The sequence below is a fragment of the Anolis sagrei genome, chromosome 2 (assembly GCF_037176765.1).
Source record: "Anolis sagrei isolate rAnoSag1 chromosome 2, rAnoSag1.mat, whole genome shotgun sequence".
NCBI classification, from domain to species: domain Eukaryota; kingdom Metazoa; phylum Chordata; class Lepidosauria; order Squamata; family Dactyloidae; genus Anolis; species Anolis sagrei.
In genome coordinates this window covers 86,681,165-86,703,095 of record NC_090022.1, presented here as the reverse complement: position 1 = coordinate 86,703,095, position 21,931 = coordinate 86,681,165, and the positions used below count along the sequence as shown (strand labels likewise).

The following is a 21,931-nucleotide window of genomic DNA, read 5'->3' as shown; positions in this document are numbered from 1 at the left end:
CCCATCTCCCAACCACTCTTTATAGGGCTTATATTCAAATCACCCTTCTATGGACACATTCCAGATTGTTAATCTTCTAGAATTGTGGTGCCCAGAAGTGGACACAGAATTCCATATGATCAAGGAAGAATAAACATATCAAGCTCCCTAGGTCACTCCACAAGTCAGAGTACTTTCAATGTGTGTAAGAGGAAGTGCCGACCTGAACAGTAACAACCATTTCAGAACTTGTAAACATTTAGAAAATACTCAAAGCTGTTTTCCACATTTGTTAACTATAGGTGGTGATTATAATTTTTTGCAGGGAGGGAGGTATAGCCATGTTTGTTAAGTTATCATAGTTTATTAGGCAATTTTAGACTGGCTTGAGCTTTCAGGGATTTAGCCTCCTTCTCCTGGTGCAGCTGCATTTGCAAGAAGGAGACTGAAATCCACAGCAGCTTATGCCATAATGAAACTTGTTAATCTGTAAGATGCCATATGATTCTGTTGTTTTACTGTGATAGCATAACACAGCTACTCTGAGGGTTTTGTTATTCTGTGCCCTCAAGCCTAATATGATTTATGGAGACCATATCTTGGAATTTTCTTGGCAAGATTTATTCAGAGGAGGTTTGCCATTGACTTTGCTGAAGGATGAGAAAGAGTATGACCTGCTCAAGATTACCTAACACGTTTTCATGGTTGAGTAGGGATTTTAACCCAGGCCTTTTCGAGTAAGTCCTTGTCCAAAACCCACTACAGAATACACAGCTACTACATTCAAAATTCCTTCATGCTTGTTGTTTGCTTTCCAATATCCATATATTCTTTTGTGTAGTACACATCATCCAGGCTACTTATATAATGCACTTGCATTGCTCTTTCCATTGACGTGCTACTCATATGGATCAGTTTTCACAAGGACAATTTGTACATTGTTATATTATAAAATGCTATGTACACAATCAGTTCCTTTCATAAAAGACACACAAATCAATATTATCTTCTGTTAATATATTAATCAAGCTATTATAAAAGTCATGCAATTTTAACTCACAATAGTTTCTTTATATCCTCACTAAAATTATGAGCTTTTAAAATTCAGGACAAGCCTTTAGTGGTGTCTTATCATATCTGTAGTTGCCTTCAGTTCAAAAAGCTATACAAATAATACAAATACTAAAGTACAACTGCCAAACAGTCCAAGCAAACAGCATCAGCTGCTACCATCACCCTTGCCCTGCTCCTGAATGGGGCTTCGGCATCTGTAATATGAGAAAGGGTATTTGAAGAACTGGTTTTAAGTCGGGCTTACAGAGAACCCACAACCTGCTAGAAATCGGTTCCGGCCCAAAATACCTTTCGGACCGCATCTTTGCCTACGAGCCCACGAGGACCTTGAGATCGTCCGGGGAGGCCCTTCTCTCGATCCCGCCTGCCTCACAGGCCCGTCTGGCGGGGACGAGGGAAAGGGCCTTCTCGGTGGTGGCCCCCCGGCTGTGGAACACTCTCCCTGCAGATATCAGACAGGCGCCCTCCCTCATGTCCTTCCGAAAAAGCCTAAAGACATGGCTGTTCGAGAGGGCATTTAATTAAGTGCTATAACAATGTAAAGATGACTGGAATGGAACAAGGAATATGAGATTGGTTATGATTTCACTATGAGACGAAGCGGATTTTTAGTGTAGTTTGTAATTGTTGTGTAGATTAGATGTTGTTGTAATCGCCTTTTGTAAATTGTCTTTTATATGTATGTACACCGCCATGAGTCGCCCTGAAGGGCTGAGAATGGCGGTTAATAAATGCATCAAATAAATAAATAAATAAATAGAAATCCTAATTCACATAATTGCATTGAGTAAGGAACAGTGTGTTGATAATGTTCGCCATAAAAGCATGAGACACATAACAGGCAAGTATGCATTAAAACAAAATAGAAAGTACTAAACTGTTGCCGTTGACTGGCTACATTGTGAGGCTTTTTAAAAAAGGCTCAACAGATCACTTCCCTTGCATGAAACAAATCATAAAGAACAAGAATAAGCCATAAAATATTGTAATTTGTATCTATGAGTGCACACATCTTCATTTTGTATGGAGGATCATTCATGATGTGATAACACTGACTATGGTCACAAATGCTACCACGATGAAAAGACCTCCCGCACAGATCTAGTGCATTTGCAGAACAGGGATGAGAATCATGCAGCATCCAGATGTTGTTGTCTGAAACTCCCAGGACCCGCAACCCAACCCCATCTGCAAATCTGCATGACACCCATTAAAGTGTGAATAAAACATGTTGTGTTATTTTCAAATGCTTAGCCATTCTGATCCAATGCTGTCTAGGAAAATGCTCTCGACATGGAAGAGGTGACACACAAACAATCAATGGGTTTTCTTTGTAAATTGACTTAAATGAACACTTTTGGTCTCTTGATCCATTCTACATCCCATTAAGGATAGTCAAGAAGCTCCAAGAGAGACCTGAAATTCATACTTCACTTGGGTGACTTTGGATAAGGATCCAATTATTTTTCTGCCTCTTTTTATCTTTCCCACTCCTAATTTTTTTATTAAAAATTCTGTAAGACAGGAATCTGTCTTTTTGTTGTTATTGCTTATCTTACTCTAAAGCAGTGGTTCTCAACCTGTGGGTCCCCAGATGTCTTGGCCTTCAACTCCCAGAAATCCTAACAGCTGGTAAACTGACTGGGATTTCTGGGAGTTGTAGGCCAAAACACCTGGGGACCCACAGGTTGAGGACCACTGCTCTAAAGCAACACGATTTTCCTGCTTCTTGGCAGGGGGTTGGACTGAATGGCCCACGAGGTCTCTTCCAACTCTATGAGTCTATGATTCTATGTTCAGAGTGATAGTGCAAAAAAATAATAATGCTTCAGTTACCCAGATGTAATGTGAAGATACTACTCATTGCACAGTGTCACTGAAATGCACCACTTAGAAATAAATATAAATATATTCAATAATAAAAGTAAGGCTCCAAGGAAGATCTGGAGCCTGAAACAACTATCTCACATACATGAGAAACACTTCACACATTCATCTACACAGTTCCTGTACATACAGTGTTTCAATACAGACTATAATGAATAATTGCAATCAGAGGAATACAGATAAGATCTTAGACTGATCAAAATTTATTTTGTTATACCTGAGAGCTTGGAAAGTATCGGAGCTTTGACATATATCCACTCACTTACTTTATTTTCCCCTCACCGTTAGTAAAACAATAATGGAGAGAGGAATGACCCAATTGTGTATCAGCACAAATTATTTTTACAAAAGAACACTCCAAACCCTTTCCCAGCCAATTTGATTCAGATGCCCATTCTCTCTCTCTCTCTCTCTCTCTCTCTCTCTCTCTCTTCATTTTATTTTTTGCTACCCCGGACATGGGAAATGTCACAAACAGCAGGAAGATGAGCTTTGGCCCTATGGCTGGGTTTCAATGGGTGTGGAGAGCAGCTGCAGCAAGGTCTACAAGGCCATGTCAGGAGCTATTCCACAAAACGGTTAGGCAGTCAGGAACAGACGATATTTGTATGACTTCTTAAGGCCCTTCCAGACAGACCCTATATCCCAGGATCCGATCCTAGGTTTTCTGCTTTAAACTGGATTATATGTGTCTCCACTGTCAGATAATCTGGGATAAACAGAAAACCTGGGAGCAGATCCTGGGATATAGGGCGTGTCTGGAAGGGCTCTTAGAAACACTTCAGATTTAGGTCCATTCTACACTGCCATATAAAACCTAGATTATCTGCTTTTAACTGGATAATAGCAACAATAATATTAAAACTTTATTTTTATCCCGCACTATCTCCCCGGGGAGAATCAAATTGGCATATAACAAAAATTGGCAAACATTCAATGCCAAAAAGACGTACCAAAACAAATTGAATAATAAACAATAAATGAACATCAAAATATAATTATAAAATAGCCCAATCTAACAAGTTTAATTGTGAATATACAAATATAGCATTTAAGAAACGTTTAACTAACAAATTGGGTAAAATAGGCAATCAAATATTAAAAGCGCAAAACAATTTGCAGCAAATCAACAGGGCTGAGGTAGTATATAGCTGTGTAGATTCATTTAATCTAGTTCAAAGCAGATAATGTGGGTTGTCTACTTTGATATATGGAAATTTAGAAGGAGCCCTAGATTTGGAGATCTAAGACTAGCCTCCTCCTTGCTTCCCAAGGAATACAGATATCCTAGGGCTGCCTAGATGCCCTGTGGCTGGCTCTGCCCTATATCCCACGATCTGATCCCAGATTATCTGCTTTGAATTAGATTATATGAGTCTACACTGCCAGATAATCTAGGATGAGCAGATAATCTGGGATCAAATTATGGGATATAAAGCAATGTAGATTCAGCCTTAGTCTTCTGATCTGCAATTTAGCTCATGTCTATACTTGCTGCTCTTCAAGGATGTTAAAGGAGGACCTAAAATCAAAACAGGAGTCAAAGCACAGAACATTGTGATACCTACAACTGCATATCCTTAGACAGCTACTATCTACGAGAAGAGTGCTTTCTGAATGTATTTCGGGTTCCTTTGAGTAATCAGGGTCCCCAACTCCTCTTTGTCTCCACCACCAGTCAAATGTCACTGGGACACTGGTGACCTGGCAGCTAATGCATGATTTATTTATTTCATACATTTCTACCTTGGTTTTCTCCAACCAGTGCAAGGAATTTAGCCTAAACACAATGAAGCCAATCACAACCTAATAAGATAATCCTGTACTGCATTCTTTAACCAAGGCCAAACCCATTTCTCTCTATGTGCGTGTCTTCAAGTTGCTTGCTGACTTATGGCAACTCTATAAATTTTATCAGGCAAAGAATACTTTTACCAATTTCTTCCTTCCAAATAAAGCCTACAGTACTTGGTATTCACTGACAGTCTTCCATCCAAGTACTAACTAGAACTAACCCTGCTTAGTTACCAAGATCAGACATGCTCTAATGCAGTGGTTCTCAACCTGTGGGTCCCCAGGTGTTTTGGCCTAAACTCCCAGAAATCTCAGCCAGTTTACTAGCTGTAAGGATTTCTGGGAGTTGACGACAAAAACATCTGGGGACCCACAGGTTGAGAAACACTGCTCTATATGGCTTTAAGGAATTTAGACCTAATAGGCCAAACCTACAATACACTATTTCAAAATCTTCTGTACCTTCAGTGCTCCATCACATGCACACACACACACAAAACACAAAATCTTTATGTTTGGGGTCATTTTCCCATTACTGATGAAACACAATGCATCGCTTACCACAGTGACTTGCTTTAAATTAGTGAGATTTCAACATCTGCCACTTTAAACATAATGAGGGTTATAGATCAAAAGTTACCTGATAAAATATGGCCCCTGGGCCTCCCATCTCAGCTCCTTAGAAAGCTGTACTTGGGAACTGTTGCTATATCAAGGTCTGCTGTACCAAGGTGTAACAAATATCAAAAGGTATTTGATTAATTGCTAACTCTAGTAGAAACCATTTTATCTCCCCAGATAAAATAAAATTATAGTAGCAACACAAAGAAGCAGGTCTCATAAACAGTGCTGGAAAGTCAAGTTAAAAACAGTATAACTACTTGGTGAAAGAGAAATGTGAAAAGCTCCTTATAAGGAATACCCAGCAATAAATCCCTACTCATAAACTTCAGATTTATAGAGAGAGTTGTCTGTTCCCACAGATGTCTTTCACTCTTGCTGAGGGGTGAGGACCTTCATGCCTTGGGGCCGAGTCCAGCCCTTGAGGGCCTCAAAGATTCTTTCTGTAGATCACGTAGCAACTGAGACCCTCCCTTTGGGCAATCCTCATGTTTCCCTTTGACATACTTTGCCTTCCCATTCCAAAAAGCTGGAATGCCTCTGTTATAATTTAGTTACTAGAAGTAAGCGCTTTAAACTAAAATACGAAGGCATTTTGGTCCAGACCTTTTGTGTTTGGACCCCGCTCGCTCCCTTCACTACTAGAACGTGATTCCTGGGAATGTCTCTGAAATAGAATTCAGTTCTGAAAAAGTGTTGTCGAAGGCTTTCATGGCTGGAATCACTGGGTTGCTGTTAGTTTTCCAGGCTGTATGGCTATGTTCAAGAAGTGTTCTCTCCTGACGTTTCACCCATATCTATGGCAGGCATCCTCAGAGGTTGAGAGATCTGTTGGAAACTAGGCAAGTGAGGTTTATATATCTGTGGAATGTCCAGGTGGGAGAATGAATTCTTGTTTGCTTGAGGCAGGTGTGAATGTTGCAATTGACCACCTTGATTAGTATTTTATGGCCTTGCAGCTTCAAAGCCTGGCTGGTTGCTGCCTAGGGATCCTATGTTGAGAGGAGTTAGCTGGCCCTGATTGATTCTTGTATGAACTCCCCTGTTTTTTGAGTGTTGCTCTTTATTTACTGTCCTGATTTTTGAGGTTTTTTTAATACTGGTAGCCAGATTTCGTTCATTTTCATGGTTTTCTCCTTTCTGTTGAAATTGTCCACATGCTTATGGATTTCAATGGCTTCTCTGTGTAGTCTGACATAGTGGTTGTTAGAGTGATCCAGCATTTCTCAAATAATATGTTGTGTCCAGGTTGGTTCATCAAGTACTCTGCTCTGGCTGACTTCTCAGGTTGAAAGAGTCTGCAGTGCCTTTCATGTGCCTTGATTCGTGTTTGGGCCTTGCTGCGTTTGGTGGTCCCTATGTAGACTTGTCCACAGCTGCATGGTATATGGTAGACTCTTGCTGAGGTGAGAGGATTCCTCTTGTCCTTTGCTGAACATGGAATTTGTTGGATTTTTAGTAGGTCTGTAGATCATTAGTATGTTGTGTTTCTTCATTCGCTTCTTTTTCCTCTGAGGATGCTGCTATAGATGTGGGTGAAACACCAGGAGAGAATGCTTCTGGAACATGGCCATACAGCCCAGAAAATTCATAGTAACCCAGTTCTGAAAAAAGTTTCTCAGAAGAATTTTATACAACTTTCCCATATTTCTAAGCAGGTAACTTGTATTCTTCATTTTGGCAAGATCACCATTCCCAATTGACGGACAGTGCTTTCATTCAGATCTCATTTTTTCCCGTCAGACATACATGCCACTTTTGCCCAGTTCTTCCAGTTTTTCTGACTCACTTGTCATCCAGAGTTGCTCTCTTAACAGCAAGGGTGAATCTAAGGAAGAATGTCCTTTAGAAAAGGGGAACTGATAAAACAACATGGTGAAAGTAAATCAGCAAAACATGTTTTCAAAAAGGAAATGGGAATCGTGTAACATCCCAAATGTTGTTGGAACAAACTACCATAATTTCTGCTCCTGTTTTAAAGGAAGCACATGACCTCAAGGTTACTGCTGTTCACATTCAAGAAGGGAAAAAACAAGAGCATTCTATACTTGGTAAAATTAAGCTGTTAATGCAGGATAGGGACACTAAAAGGTTTTATAATTCATTCAACAGGTATTCCTCATAGTGATGAGGCCCCACAAAAAGCCTCATTACAAAGATGACATTACTGGAAAAGTTAAGTGCAGTTAAACAAGCCCTATGCATGCCGTAAATCTAATTTCACTGCATTATGAGTAGATAATACCTCTAGAATTCAATCTTTCAACCTAGATAGAGAGACCACTGGCAGCAAAAAGCCCCCATTGTAATAGCATCGAATTAGTATGTTAAAACACAGCAAGTCTCCAATGACCTTTTTAAAAATATGAGGTGAGATATGAAAAGAAAATGAGAGGCAGATGTTGCCATCAAAGCAACCCAACTCATTTAAATCCGGTTTTGTCTTCAAGTTAAGTGAGTTTAGACATGCAGCCTCAGCAACCAAGTAAACATTGAGTGAGGATGTCAACAACCTGCCCTAAACTTCATGCTAAGGCAGGGCTGGGCAAAACGCAACCCTCCTGCTTTTGCCGGACTGCAGTTCCCAGCAACCCTGGCCAACACTGTCGATGGCAGGAACACTGGGAGCTGCAGTCCAGCCACATCCTGTGAGCTGCACACTTTCTCCTCCCTATGTTAAGGGATGCAGAATCATACCAGTCCCTTTTTTTTAATGGGATACTGTGGTAAAGTTGTTTTATGCAGGATGAGAAGTAGACTTATGCAAAAAACAAAAAAGTCAGAGAGCTGCTGTTGACATCCACAGCCATTTCCTTTCAACCTATATGCATAAGAAACTACTGGATAAGCAGAGCATATTCTGTTTGAACCGTGTGTTGACACAGATAAATTATTTACCAAATATTTTCAGAAGCCCTGAATGAGTACTTCTCCATTGCAGACAGTTGTCACCACAACAGTCCAAGGGTTAATTGCCCTCTCCCCATTTTTTGAACTCTAGATCATTTTTCAAACCGTCACTAAAGGCATCAGGCAGAATTCAGTTCTGTTTAGGAGGCTATTAAATAAACGGCCGCAGTCCACTTCTTAATGAGCAGGTCTCAACTTCAGGAGGCACCAATCTGCTCCTTCCTTACATTCAGCTTCCAAAAAAATGAGATGCCATGACTCACTGTGTTCCTCCTGCTCTTATACACCAACACTGTTCAGCTAATTTCGAGGCAGTGGCTGGCAAAACAGGCTCCGAGGACCATTGTAAATCTACTCTGCAAAACCCAAACTGACATGTAGCTAGTTCCCTTTGTGATGTTTCAGGGAGGCAATGATCCAGGTTTGTCACTGTGAACAAGCCCAAAAGGCTACCACAGTTTGACATAATCCACCACCTGCATCACAATACACCGGGGACTTTTCTGACATAAACTGGCTGAGCTACTCTCGGTTTACTGGGAGGGAAAACAGAAGCAAAACAGGAGATGGCATTGTCCAATTATTTCTAAATAATCAAGACAATGATCACTTAGGTGATCCCTCATAGCTTGAGGATGATGGTCTTCCAAGTGTAGTGTCTTGGTAGTGGGTCCGTAGGTGGCTGTGGAGTCCTATTCTTGATCCGCATATTCTCCCACAGTGAGGACATCGGTTTCCAGGTGAAAGGCAGTCCTGGTCAGGGTTAGCTTGACACACCTTCCTCTTGGCACATTTCTCCCTTTCAACCCCCATTCATACCTCTTCAAATTCTGTAGCACTGTTAGAGCGCTCAAGGGCCTGGGTTTCCCAGTTCTCAGTGTCTATGTTACAGTTTTTAAGGTTGGCTGTAAGTCTATCTTTAATTTTTTTCCCCCAGTCAACTAGTGTTATGTTTCCCGTTCTTCAGTTGGGAGTACAGTAACTGCTTTGGGAGACAGTGACTGGGCATTCAGACAAAGTTGATGGCATAGAAGCATTGCTTCAATGCTGATGGCCTTTGCTTCTTCCAGCATGTTGGCATTTGTCTGCCTGTCTTCCCAAGAAATTTGCAGGATTTTTCAGAGGCAACTCTGCTGGAATTATTCCAGGAATTGGGTGTGATGTCTGTAGACAGTCTATGTTTTGCAGCTGTATAAGAGAATTGGAAGGACAATAGCTTTATAAACAAGCACCTTGGTCTTTCTATGGATGTCCTGGTCCTCAAACACTCTCTGCTTTATTTGGAAAAATGCTGCACTCGCAGAGCTCAGGTGGTGTTGTATTTCAATGTCAATGTTGACTTTTGTGGAGAGATGGCTGACAAGGTAGCAAAAATGGTCAACATTTTCAAATGTTACACCATTGTTGTTCATTTGTTCAGTCGTCTCCGACTCTTCGTGACCTCATGGACCAGCCCACGCCAGAGCTCCCTGTCGGCCATCACCCCCCCCCCCCCCAGCTCCCTCAAGGTCAGTCCAGTCACTTCAAGGATGTCATCCATCCATCTTGCCCTTGGTCGGCCCCTCCTCCTTTTGCCTTCCACTTTCCCCAGCATAATTGTCTTCTCTAGGCTTTGCTGTCTCCTCATGATGTGGCCAAAGTACTTCAACTTTGTATCTAGTATCCTTCCCTCCAATGAGCAGTCGGGCTTCACCTCCTGGAGGATGGACTGGTTGGATCTTCTCGCAGTCCAAGGCACTCTCAGAACTTTCCTCCAACACCACAGCTCAAAAGCATCTATCTTCCTTCGCTCAGCCTTCCCTAAGGTCCAGTTCTCACATCCATAGGTGACTACAGGGAATACCATGGCTTTGACTATGCGGATCTTTGTTGCCAGTCTGATGTCTCTACTCTTTACTATTTTATCGAGACTGGACATTGCTCTCCTCCCAAGAAGTAAGCGTCTTCTCATTTCCTGGCCACAGTCTGCGTCTGCAGTAATCTTTGCGCCTAGAAATACAAAGTCTGTCATGGCCTCCACATTTTCTCCCTCTATTTCCCAGTTGTCAATCATTCTTGTTGCCATAATCTTGGTTTTTTTGATGTTTAGCTGCAACCCAGCTTTTGCGCTTTCTTCTTCCACCTTGATTAGAAGGCTCCTCAGCTCCTCCTCGCTTTCGGCCATCAGAGTGGTGTCATCTGCATATCTGAGGTTGTTAATGTTTCTTCCAGCAATTTTCACCCCAGCTTTGCATTCATCAAGCCCCACACATCGCATGATGTGTTCTGCATACAAGTTAAAAAGGTTGGGTGAGAGTATGCAGCCTTGCCATACGCCTTTCCCAATCTTGAACCAGTCTGTTGTTCCACCTTGTCTCTCTCCTCAGGAATCTGTACAAGGACCAATTAGCAACAGTAAGAACTGACCACAGAACAACAGACTGGTTACACCATTAGAAGGCAATAATAACATTTGAGGAAAAAATGAAATGTACACCTGAAGTTTGGGTGGAAATGGAAACTGATTTCCCCCTTATTTTTTGTATGAACTAAATGGGAATGAATTTCAGTCTAAAAATGAGAAATACACTGCAGCACAGCTTTTTATTTAATCCAGACCATCTCATTACTATGTGAACATGTACCTATATGTCATTTTCTTTCTTTTTTTAATGGAAAATCACACTCCAGTACCTTTTGCCATCATGACACATACACGAACAGGCCCCTTCCTTTTTGCCGAGTGACTCAAAGAACTGAGTAACAAAGCAGAGAGAGCATAATATTTTCAAGAAAGGGATCTACATACCAATAGCGACTATTAGAAATGTCTTCACTGATATCAGTCCCCCAAATCTCTTTATCTGAAGCTCTGTAGGGAGATGGTTTTAATGGGATTTAAACCACAGTTGAAAGAACCTTTTAGTTGATGAGTAATGCAAGGGAAGCAAGTAACAGCATCACAAAGCTAAAACCCATTATACAGCAGTAACAAAGACACATTGTTTAAATGGGTAGGGGGAAGTAAAGTAGCCTCCAGACAGATGGATGATATGGCCCTAATGACTTTTAAAGTGCAGAAACTAGCAAGGAAAGCAGAGACACGAAGTTAATAAAGAGACTAAGCTGCGTGCAAAGCAGAAGATCCATTAGCCTTGCCCGACTAATACCAAGAGCTAGGAATGGTTTTAAGAAGTGGCTTGCAAAAGCAGTTTGATAGAGGCCATAGTGAGCAAAGATGCCCCAAACCCAACCCTCAAAGAAACACTCAAGAATTCATGCCTGTAATTGTCCATTAATACTGTAGTTCTTTTATTGCAGAATACTATGACAGCACGGTGCTTGACAAAGAAGGCACAGACTGACAACATTACTGTGCATAGGGCCCTTCCCTCAACTTTTGCAATCTGTTCGTACTGCAAATATATAACATGATGGAAATTGCTTGGTTGATTCACTCTGCCCTATAACCAGTGAGGCCAATGACTGCTACTGATGATTTTCCAACTGTCCTTTTCCTACATTTTTTCACTCTAAATGTTACAAATATAGAAAAAAAATAGTAAGTATTTATCACCAGAGATATCATTTATATAAAAGCAGTGTCCAAGTTATGAACAAAATTTGGCCTGTAGATTTGTTCTTAAGCTGAATTTCTATGTAAGTTGGAACAGGTACATTTTCAAAGTGCAATTTCAGCCAAATATATAGAGCTCTGGATAGAATAGGGAAGGGTTAACATCCTTGTGGTGTTTGTTTTGCTGTCTGAGCCCCTATTCAAAAGATTTCACCTCACTTTCTGTCCCTGAGAGAATTGGATTTTGAAAAATTTGGCTTGTTGTGGAAACAAGGGCTGCTGACTGAGCGCCAGTGGAGATACTTTTTCCCCATGATAACTCCTTCAAGAATGAATTTCTCCTCTGAGGGGTTGATTTCTCTCACTTCCTGGTGTCTCCGCCCCGTTCTTAACTATGAGCTGTTTGTAAATCGGATGTTTGTAACTCAAAGACTGCCTGCATATATATATTTCTATTTGATTTGATTTGTCATTTATCCACTCCTTTGGGCTTCGCACAAATCTACCATTTGCCAAAATATACAACCCTGGTCGTCGTCGTCCCCCCCCCCCCCCCAAATTTCTGGCTGAGTAGTTTAACCATTGGTTCATCTCATCGAGTACAAGGTCTGCCCAAGGGCTGCTTGTGATCTTTTGGTACCCAGTTCATTAGTTGCCATGTCCATTTTGTTTGTGCTATATGACCTGCCCATCCTATTTCTGGATATGTATATCAGTTGCATTTGCAACCCCCTGATTCAGAAGTGGAATAGCAACTTTCCTTTCAGATTAAAATAGGGGCAAACTATAATGCGCATACCTTACCCAGATCTTTTTCTGAAACCTGCAGGTTCCTGTTTGTTGACAAGTCGGTTGAGACCACATCCCATGAAAAAGGGAAATATTTTGTAGCACTGAGTGACAAGACAGGAAACTGATACAGCTCTTAAAACTGAAGTGCAACATGACAGGAAAAGCTAACCCGGTGTATCCCATGCCTGTAGAAACACAGTATGAACTATATCCTTAGAAATTTGTGCACGTGAACCATTTGCTTAGAAAGAAATAGGTAAGAATTTGGCTAAGATAAATCTGGTAAACAGCAGGATAAAATGGCAAAAAGAAAGCAAGTGCCTCAGCAAACTAACTTGAGGATGTCGAGTTTGGGGTGAGCTATACAAGCAATTTAGGAAAGTCACTCTCTCTCAGCCCCAGAGGAGAACAACAGCCAACCTCTTCTGAACAAACCTTACTAGGAAAGCAAGATCGTCAAGAGTTGCCTTAGGGCCATCATGCGTCAGAAAGAATTTTAGGACAAACAAAAATGAAAACCTCACACACACACATACAAATCTAGTTTTATTAGTTGTCTCACAGAATCATAGAGTTGGAAGAGACCTCGTGGACCATCCAGTCCAACCCCCTGCCAAGAAGCAGGAAAATTGTATTCAAAGCACCTCGACGGAAGCCCATCCAGCCTCTGTTTCAAAGCATCCAAAGTAGGAGCCTCCACCACACTCCAGGGGAGAGAGTTCCACTGCTGAACAGGTCTCGCAGTTTGGAAGGTCTTCCTAATATTCAGGTGGAATCTCCTTTCCTGTAGTTTGAAGCCATTGTTCTGCGTCCTAGTCTCCAGGGCAGCAGAAAACAAGGCTGTTCCCTCCTTCTTATGACTTCCCCTCACATATTTATACATGGTCCTCCTCATGTCTTCTCTCAGCCTTCTCTTCTGCAGGCTAAACATGCCCAGTTCTTCTAAGTCACTCCTCATAGGGCTTATTTTCCAGGCCCTTGATCATTTTAGCTGCCTTCCTCTGGACACATTGCAGCTCGTCAACATCTCCCTTCAATTGCGGTGCCCTTAACTGGACACAGTGTGATTCCAGATGTTCCTGACCAAGGCAGAATAAAGGGGTAGCATGACTTTCCTGGATCTAGACACTAGACTCCTATTTATGCAGGTCAAAATTCCATTGGCTTTTTAAGCTGCCACATGACATTGTTGGCTCATGTTTAATATGTTGTCCACAAGGACTCCAAGATGTTTTTCACACGTACTGCTCTCGAGCCAGGCGTCCCTATTGTGTATCTTTGCATTTCATTCTTTTCTGCCTAAGTAGAGTGTCTTGCATTTATTTCTGTTGAACTTCATTTTGTTAGCTTTGTTTCAGTTAAGGAAGATCTCAAAAGACATCCATTCTCAATTCTACTTCAATTGTATTCCTGACTAAAAGGTGCATCTACATTGTAGAACTAATGCAGTTTGACACCACTTTAACCGCCATGACTCAGTGCTGTGAACTTATGGGAGGTGTAGTTTTATAAGTTCTGCAGTCTTCTCTGCCAAAGAGTTCTGGTGTCTCACCAAACTACAACCCTCAGGATTTAATAGCATTGAGCCATGACATTTAAAGGGTTACCACACTACATTCATTCTACAGTGTAGATATACCCAAAGCCAGGTGTGTCAAGAGTGCTGATGTCTGTTCTGTTGAGAGTCACATCAGACTGTATACAGGAGGTGTTGCATCTACTTTTAAAGGCCTTTTTGAAAAACGTACAAGTAAGTAAATGGAGCACGCAATCTGGACTGCACCCAGAATGAGCAGGCAGAGGAAGGTTAAATCTTTCTCCAATCATTTTTTTAATTGTACTGACCCTATTTGGGTTTCATTTCTTAACTCTCACCATGTGCATTTAATATAGCCTCTAATTTGATCTTGAGTTATTGATAGCTTCTATGTATCACAAAGCCCCAAACAAGGGAACTACTCATCTCGCCCTAAAATCCCACAGCAAACCCCCCAATCGCCCCCAAGAAACCCAAAAAACAAAACAAAAACAAAATGCTAAAACAAATTCAATATATTCAATAAAAATGAATTTCCTAAAGAATCAAATTATTGTAAGTGCATTGAAATCATTCCACGCTGGCTACCACACCGAAATCATCATAGCATGAAATTGCATTCACAATTGTGCAAACAACAGAAATCCAGGAATGTAAGAAGCCCTACTGAACATGTTTTTCACCCCTTTGTAACTCCTGAAAAATATGGTAGCTTTTACTTTAGACGTATCTAGGGCATGATAAGCATACAAGATAAAATTCACCACCTATTATTGCGAAATGCAGAAATGAGCTGGTATTCATATCAAAATGGCAAATCCACAAACCTTCTGCACAGCCAGGGCCAAAGATATAAAAATAGGAATCTATGTTTTCCTCATAAAGAACCCAGTGCATTTATTCCTTCAGAGGTTACTGTCAGAAAAACCATGCTTCAATGCTGTAGCTAATCCTGACTGTACTAGTCCCTTCCTCTTTCTCTCAATCTCAGTTTCGCAGTTGACTTGAACTGGTAGAACTGCACCAGTCTTGAGAGAACTGTCCTTGGATATTTGCTACTTTGGAAGCCATGGCTTCTTCAAGGCAAATCTATCCTGAAACCTTTAAGAGAGTTGTGCTGCTTGCTGACAAAACCGATGGGACACAGGTATAGCTGCTAGCTGTGGGGAGGCAGTAAGGGAATAAATCTCACAATCAATGTGGTATTCTCTCTGTAATTTGACTTTATAGGGAAGCTTATTCAATTTACCTTAAACTGCACTTAAGACTGCGGGGTTTGGCTGTTTGCTTCTTTTTATTCTTCTGCAAAATGATTTAACTACAGGATAACAAGAGAAAACTTGGAGCGAGTGGCTGCAAAGGGATCCTCTCCAAATCTTTTAAACATTAGATAACTCGATGTTTCCAGCCGTTGAAACAGAAATGAGATGTTTGATGCTGTCACAGTCCAGTCTCACCAGGATAGAAGCGCTCAGAACAGGACTCTTAAGCATGCTTTATGACAAAGAACATTATTCCAATGGCACTGTGGACTGACACTATGGGATCACAATGCAGTACATCTCACTTCTTAAGCTTCTGCCTTGACAGCCGCCTGGGACTTCCCTTAAGACTGAAGACAGTCCAGGAGAAGTCCCTATCTGCACACTCAGAGGTAGACCAAACCATCTAGCAGGCCAAAGGATCTTCATCCCAAATGAAATCAAACTGCCTCCTTGTTTAAGCTACTTTACTAGAAAGCAGGGCTGTAGCCAGAAAAAATTTTCGGGGAGGGTTGACAATGGGGGGGGGGGGTTGAAAATTTCGGGGAGGGTTGAAAATTTGGGGGGGGGGGTTGAAACTTGCCTCCTAGCTCACGCTGAAGCAAAGAGCGCAGCAGGGGGCAGAGCAACCTTCAATAGCCTGCAGCTCCACCCCTGTCAACCACCTCCACCAAGTCTGGCCTCCTTAATGAGAGCATTCAACACACACACACCCAACTTGGTTGCTTCACTACATCGGCTATTGCTGCAAGTAATGACAGTGTGAATAAATTGTCAATATTTGCCTGAGATAGTGCTTGCAGTTCTGGAGGGACTCTTAATTTTTTGCATCTCATAGACTTAGCATGGGGATTGGGTTAACCAGTTAAAATTCATGAGTAAACCAGGTTTTTTAAAAAAATCTGAAACATTTCGGGGGGGGGGGTTGAACCCCTAAAACTACCCCCTCGCTACAGGCCTGCTAGAAAGGCAATGTGTTTGATTGGGAAACCTAGGGTGCAACTACAGCATGCATTGGCACACCTCAGCCCTCCAGGTGTTTTGAACTTCAACTCACACAATTCCTAGCTGTTAGGAATTGTGGGAGTTGAAGTCCAAAACACCTGGAGGGCGGAAGTTTACCTATGCCTGATCTACACTGTATAATTAATATAGTTTGACACAACTTCAATTTCCATGCCATGGCTCTTGGGAATCCTAAATGATTCCTAAAATCCTTGTAAAACATCAATTCTTGTGGTTACCTACAACTGAGCCACGGCAATCAAACTGTTGTCAAACTGTATTAATTCTACAGTGTATAAGTACACTTAGTCTGCTGCTCCACTGTAGCATCAAAAATCAGAGTGATTGGATAAGCTAACTTTTTATTTGAAAGAATCGACAGGAAGGCCAGCAAAGAAAACAAATTGGAAATTAATTGAGGAATATCTGAGAGGAATTTAAGGGCCGGTCACAAACAGAAGTAACATTAAAAACAACATTGAGAGAAGCCGATATTATAAAGAAGATCTTGAGACTTAAACTAATATAGAAGACATGGAGAAGAAGATTGGGAAGTCAAGATTACCCCTCCCCTTTTTTCACTTTCCCCCACCACCATACCTCACCCTCCTTTCCGTTTGTGTCTCCCCTCCCTGTAATAGCTTCCCCTACACCCCCTTCCCATTCCATCCAGACCCTCCCTCACTAACCATACCTTCAACTCCCCTCAACCTACCCCACCAATGTGTTTTGTCTATGTACCCGAAAAAGTATATCCCCCTCTCTCTCCCCCCTCTCTCCCCCTATATATATATATATATATATATATATATATATATATATATATCAGAGTGATATACTCACTGAACCTGTGAGTGTATCCATACTACACAATCCTGACAGACAGATTCCACCTTAATTGCCCCATCCTCTAGGAACCTGGAATTTGTCATTTGGTAAGGTATTGGATATTCGCTGTCATAGAAACCTATGTTGTAGCTGTGGGGAATACACTAGAGAATTTGGAGTATCTAACTACAAATGTAATAACCATTACAGGTAAAATGTTATCAAACTGCTATAAATTATCAATATGGGTGCATCTTGTAACATAAATGAGCAATTTGTATACAACAACAACACAGGTGCTTGTGGCCGTTGTCCAAAAAGTATGAACACAGGAATGAAAATGCCAGGAATGAGAAGGGTTTGGCTACTCACAACAACACACACACCATCCCAAAAGGCCCTGTTTTATCACTCCAGAGCACATGATGTTTTCATGTCCTTTGCTCATGACTGATATTTCTCAGCTTTCCCAGGTTAGGAGCCATAGAAATAGGGGCAGCCTTTTGCCCCAATATCTTCTCCATGATGTTACGATTGAGGGCCCTTCCAGACAGGCCTTGTATAACAGGAACCGATCCCAGGTTTTCTGCTTTAAACTGGATGATATGAGTCTGCACTGCCAGAAAATCTGGGATAAACAGAAAACCTGAGATCAGATCCTGGGATATAGAGCCTGTTCGGAAAGGCCCCAAGACAAGCCAAACACAATCCAGCCCCTCAAGCACCTTTTCAGCATGTCTCAAACATGCTTCCTTCTTTTTACATGCCTGCTTTTGTGTGCCATCCCTTGCCAAAACACGTGGATAGGTCTAAACAAGTTTTTGGAAAGCTCACTATTCTTGGTTTTAGACTCTCTCTTTCCAGTATGAAACAATTATCCCACTAAAAGGCACAAAACCAATAAAACAGAAAGTAAAGCATATACAATCAAAGTTCAGTATACAATAACACAAGGAAACATATATACACTGTAAAAGAAAACAGTGATACATCTGATCTAAATGTATTCAAAGTAAACACAAACAGCAGGGGAAGTATTGTGATTCACTGCAGACACTCACCAGTAAAAGCAGAGGGAGGGAGGGAGAGAAATGTGTTTTCCAAAAACAAAAACTCCATCCCTACTAACATGCCAAAACAAGAAGTCAGGGGTACCATCCCTTTGTTTGTTAAGCATTTAGCACCAGTTTATTTCAAGCATTGCTGGCAATGATACTCCGTCCGCCTGGTCCAGCAACCACAAGTAGCCATCCAATGTCAACAAAAGGAGTACTAAGAGCACAGGGCAGGGCTAAGGACCTTCAACCCACCCTACCTGTGGCTGCCTTGGTGGGCATTTTCAGTATGATGAAGTTCAGGGAAAACTGGATTCCAAAGGAAAAGCAACATGCCCTGCCTGGCTACTGGAGCTCACACCCAGCAAAGTCTCAAAAGTCTGTTGGAAGCAGGGAGGCTGTGTTCAGCAGTGGGAGGAAACCACAGTACCCTGTGTACTAGTGCATAAGTCTAAGAATTTTAGTCAAAAACAAATGTGTTGTGGAAGGCTTTCATGGCTGGAATCACTGGGTTGCTGTTGAGTTTTCGGGGCTGTATGACTATGTTCCAGAAGCATTCTCTCCTGACGTTTTGCCCTCGTCTATGGCAGGCATCCCCAGAGGACACAGCTTATTATTTGAGAACACAGAAATGCTGGACCACTCTAACAACTACCATGTCAGATTACACAGAGAATGCACTGAAATCCAGAAGCATGTGGACAATTTCAACAGAAAGGAGGAAACCATGAAAATGAACAAAATCTGGCTACCAGTATTTAAAAACAAACAAACACTAAAACCAGGACAGTAAATAAAGAGCAACACTCAAAAAGCAGGGGAATTCCAGACAAGAATCAATCAGGACCAGCTAACACCTCCCAACAAAAGATTTTCCCCGGCAATCAGGACAGCAAATAAAGTGCAACATTCAAAAAGCAGGGGGATTCCAGGCAAGAATTAATCAGAGCCAGCTAACACCTCCCAACAAAGGATCCCCCAGGCAGCAATTTGAAGCTGCAAAGCCATTCAGTGCTAATAAAGGTGGCCAATTGCAACATTCACACTTGACTCAAGCAGACAAGAGTTGTTTCTCCCACTCTGGACAATTCCACAGATATATAAACTTAACTTACTTAGTTTCCAACAGACCTCACAACCTCTGAGGACGCCTGCCATAGATGTGGGCAAAAAATCAGGAGATAATGCTTCTGGAACATGGCTATACAGCCTGGAAAATTCACAGCAACCCAAAAAAACTTTGTCTACTTCTCCACAGGTCAGATGTAAGTACTGTGCCTTAATTCCTTTCCAAAAAGAGCCACCCTCCTCCCTGAGTGGAGTGGAGAAAGGCTACTGAACCTAGGAGTGGCACCAGCCCCCTTTGCTCTCTCCACCAGGGCATCAATTTTGGTCCTTTTCAATGCCTGGGTGGGGCTGGGCTGGCTGGGCACCAGAGGGGATGAAGGCCTTCTCCTGCCTAGTATACAGAATGACCCATGACTTATTTAAGGGGTCAGATCAAGAGCCATTGATTTGGCTCCTGCCTCTGCCTTTGATTTACACCTGAGGTCGACTTATACATGAGTTTATCTGGGGTTTGTTGTTTATTCGGTCAGTAGCTTCGGACTCTTTGTGCCCCCAGGGGGTATCAAAACAAGGGTGAAGGAAAGGGGAAGAAAAGGTGTGTGAAGAGGGGGGGGGGAGAAGTCCACTCCTGCTTCTCCAGCTGGAGGGCCACAAGTGGGACAGCCAAGGCAACAGGACTGGGAAACAAGTGGCGTTTTCCCTCTCTTTTTAAGCTTGGCCTCAGGAGCTGCTTTCCTTCAAAACAGGAAAGGGGAGGGGGGGAGGTCTGACTGCTCTCCTGAAGGCATCAAAAGCAGGGCGAGGAAGGCGGGGGGAGGGCGAGAGAGGAGGGGGCAACGACCTGTCCGAGGCGGGGGCTGTTTTGGGGAGGCTCAACGTGGGGCTGAGTGACCCAAGGCCTGACAGGACTGAGTCTCTCCTCCTCCTCCTCCTCCTCCTCCCCGAATGCGTGGCAGGTGTGGGCCTGTCGGGGTCCCCTGTGGAGGCCAGGTGCGCCAGCCCCCCCTCCTTTCCTTTCCCTTCCTCTCTCCCCCTCCTCGGCCTGAGGCGCAGTGCGGAAGGCCCCTTCCCCTTCTCCCCCCTTCTCCCCTTTCCCGGCTTCCCCTTACCTTTGTGGCCCCCGAAGGCGCCGTACCAGGAGAGCGAGAAGAGGGCGCAGAGGCAGCCCAGCAGCAGCGTGAGGAAGGTGCCATTGCGGAGCCTCATGTCCCCCCTCTCCCTCTCCTCCTCCTCCTCCTGGGCCCGGCCTTCCTCCCCCTCCTCCTCCTCCTCCTCCTCCTCCTGGGCGAGGCCGCATGTCCCGGGCGCCCAGCGCCGGCCTCAGCCTCCGGGGCCCCGAAACCCGGCGGAGGAGGAGGCGGCGGTGGCGGCGGCAGCGGCTGCCAGGGCCCGGGCGGGAGGGAGCCGCTCCTCCTCGCCTCCTCCTCCTCCTCCTGAGCCTCCTCCTCCTCCTCCTCCTCTTCGCGCTGCCCTCATGCACTGGCCGCGCCCCACCGGGCCGAGTGGGCAGCCAAGGAGGAGGCGGCGGCGGCGGCGGAGGCAGAGAAGAGGAGGGGGATTCTCCTTTTGGCGGGGCCTGGAGCAGAGACAGAGAGGGAGAGAGAGTGAGACAGCGGCAAGGACCGGGGGGGGGGGGGCTCTCTCTCCGAGTCAGGGGCGGAGATGCCGCCTTTAAAGGCGCCCGCCTCTTTCTCTCTCTCTCTTGCTTAGAGGAGGAGGGGTCTCCAAAGGGACCCCCTTAGAGGGCAAAGGTTATGAGGGAGACGACCCCCCCCCACTCCCCTGGCCCAAAGGAGCAGCCGGGAAAAGCGGGAAGGCAGCCTTCAGGGAAAGAAAGACAGCAAAGGACATCAGGGCTAAGGGCTGGGGCAACCTAAGGGTCTCCTCGAATGACCCAGGCAAGCAGTTCGTAGCCCAGGCTAGGAGCAAACTTTGGCCCAGGGTTTTTGACTTCAACTCCCACCATTCCTAACAGCCTACTACAGCTTCCAGAAGTTCTGGGAACTGTGGTAGGCTGTTAGGAATGGTGGGAGTTGAAGTCCAAAACCCCTGGAGGGCCAAAGTTTGCCCATGCCTGTCTTGCCTATCATCCAGCTGGATCACAGAAGCCTCCGGTTGGAAGAGACCACAAGCCCCCCCCCCCCCCCAGACCAACCCCCTATCCTGCAGGGCAATCTCTCTTCTGAGATGTATAAATATGTGAGAGGAAGTTATAGGGAGGAGGGAGCGAACTTGTTTTCTGCTGCCCTGGAGACTAGGACGCAATGGAACAACAGCTTCAAACTACAAGAAAGGAGATTCCGCCTGAACATTAGAAAGAACATTAGGAGGAACTGAGACCTGTTCAGCAGTGGAACTCTCTGCCCCAGAGTGTGATGGAGGCTCCTTCTTTGGAAGCTTTTAAACAGAGGCTGTATTGCCATCTGTCTGGGGTGCTTTGAATTCAATTTTCCTGCTTCTTGGCAGAATGGGGTTGGACTGTATGGCCCACAAGGGCTCTTCCAACTCTAGGATTCTATGGAGCAGATGAGGTAATCAAGGAAATGCAACCCCAAATAGGTAA

The 21,931-nt window shown here is 43.4% G+C and overlaps 1 protein-coding gene across 1 annotated transcript in view; it reads right to left on the bottom strand.

The window, feature by feature from the left end:
- MGAT4B (alpha-1,3-mannosyl-glycoprotein 4-beta-N-acetylglucosaminyltransferase B) overlaps positions 1–20,973 on the bottom strand; it is a 118,495-nt gene extending 97,522 nt beyond the window's left edge. The window contains exon 1 of the mRNA XM_060765405.2: positions 20,478–20,973. Within this exon, the coding sequence (XP_060621388.1) occupies positions 20,478–20,574 (97 nt within the window). The 5' untranslated portion in view covers positions 20,575–20,973. The remainder of the gene's footprint in view (positions 1–20,477) is intronic.
- Between the last annotated feature and the right edge of the window lie 958 nt (positions 20,974–21,931).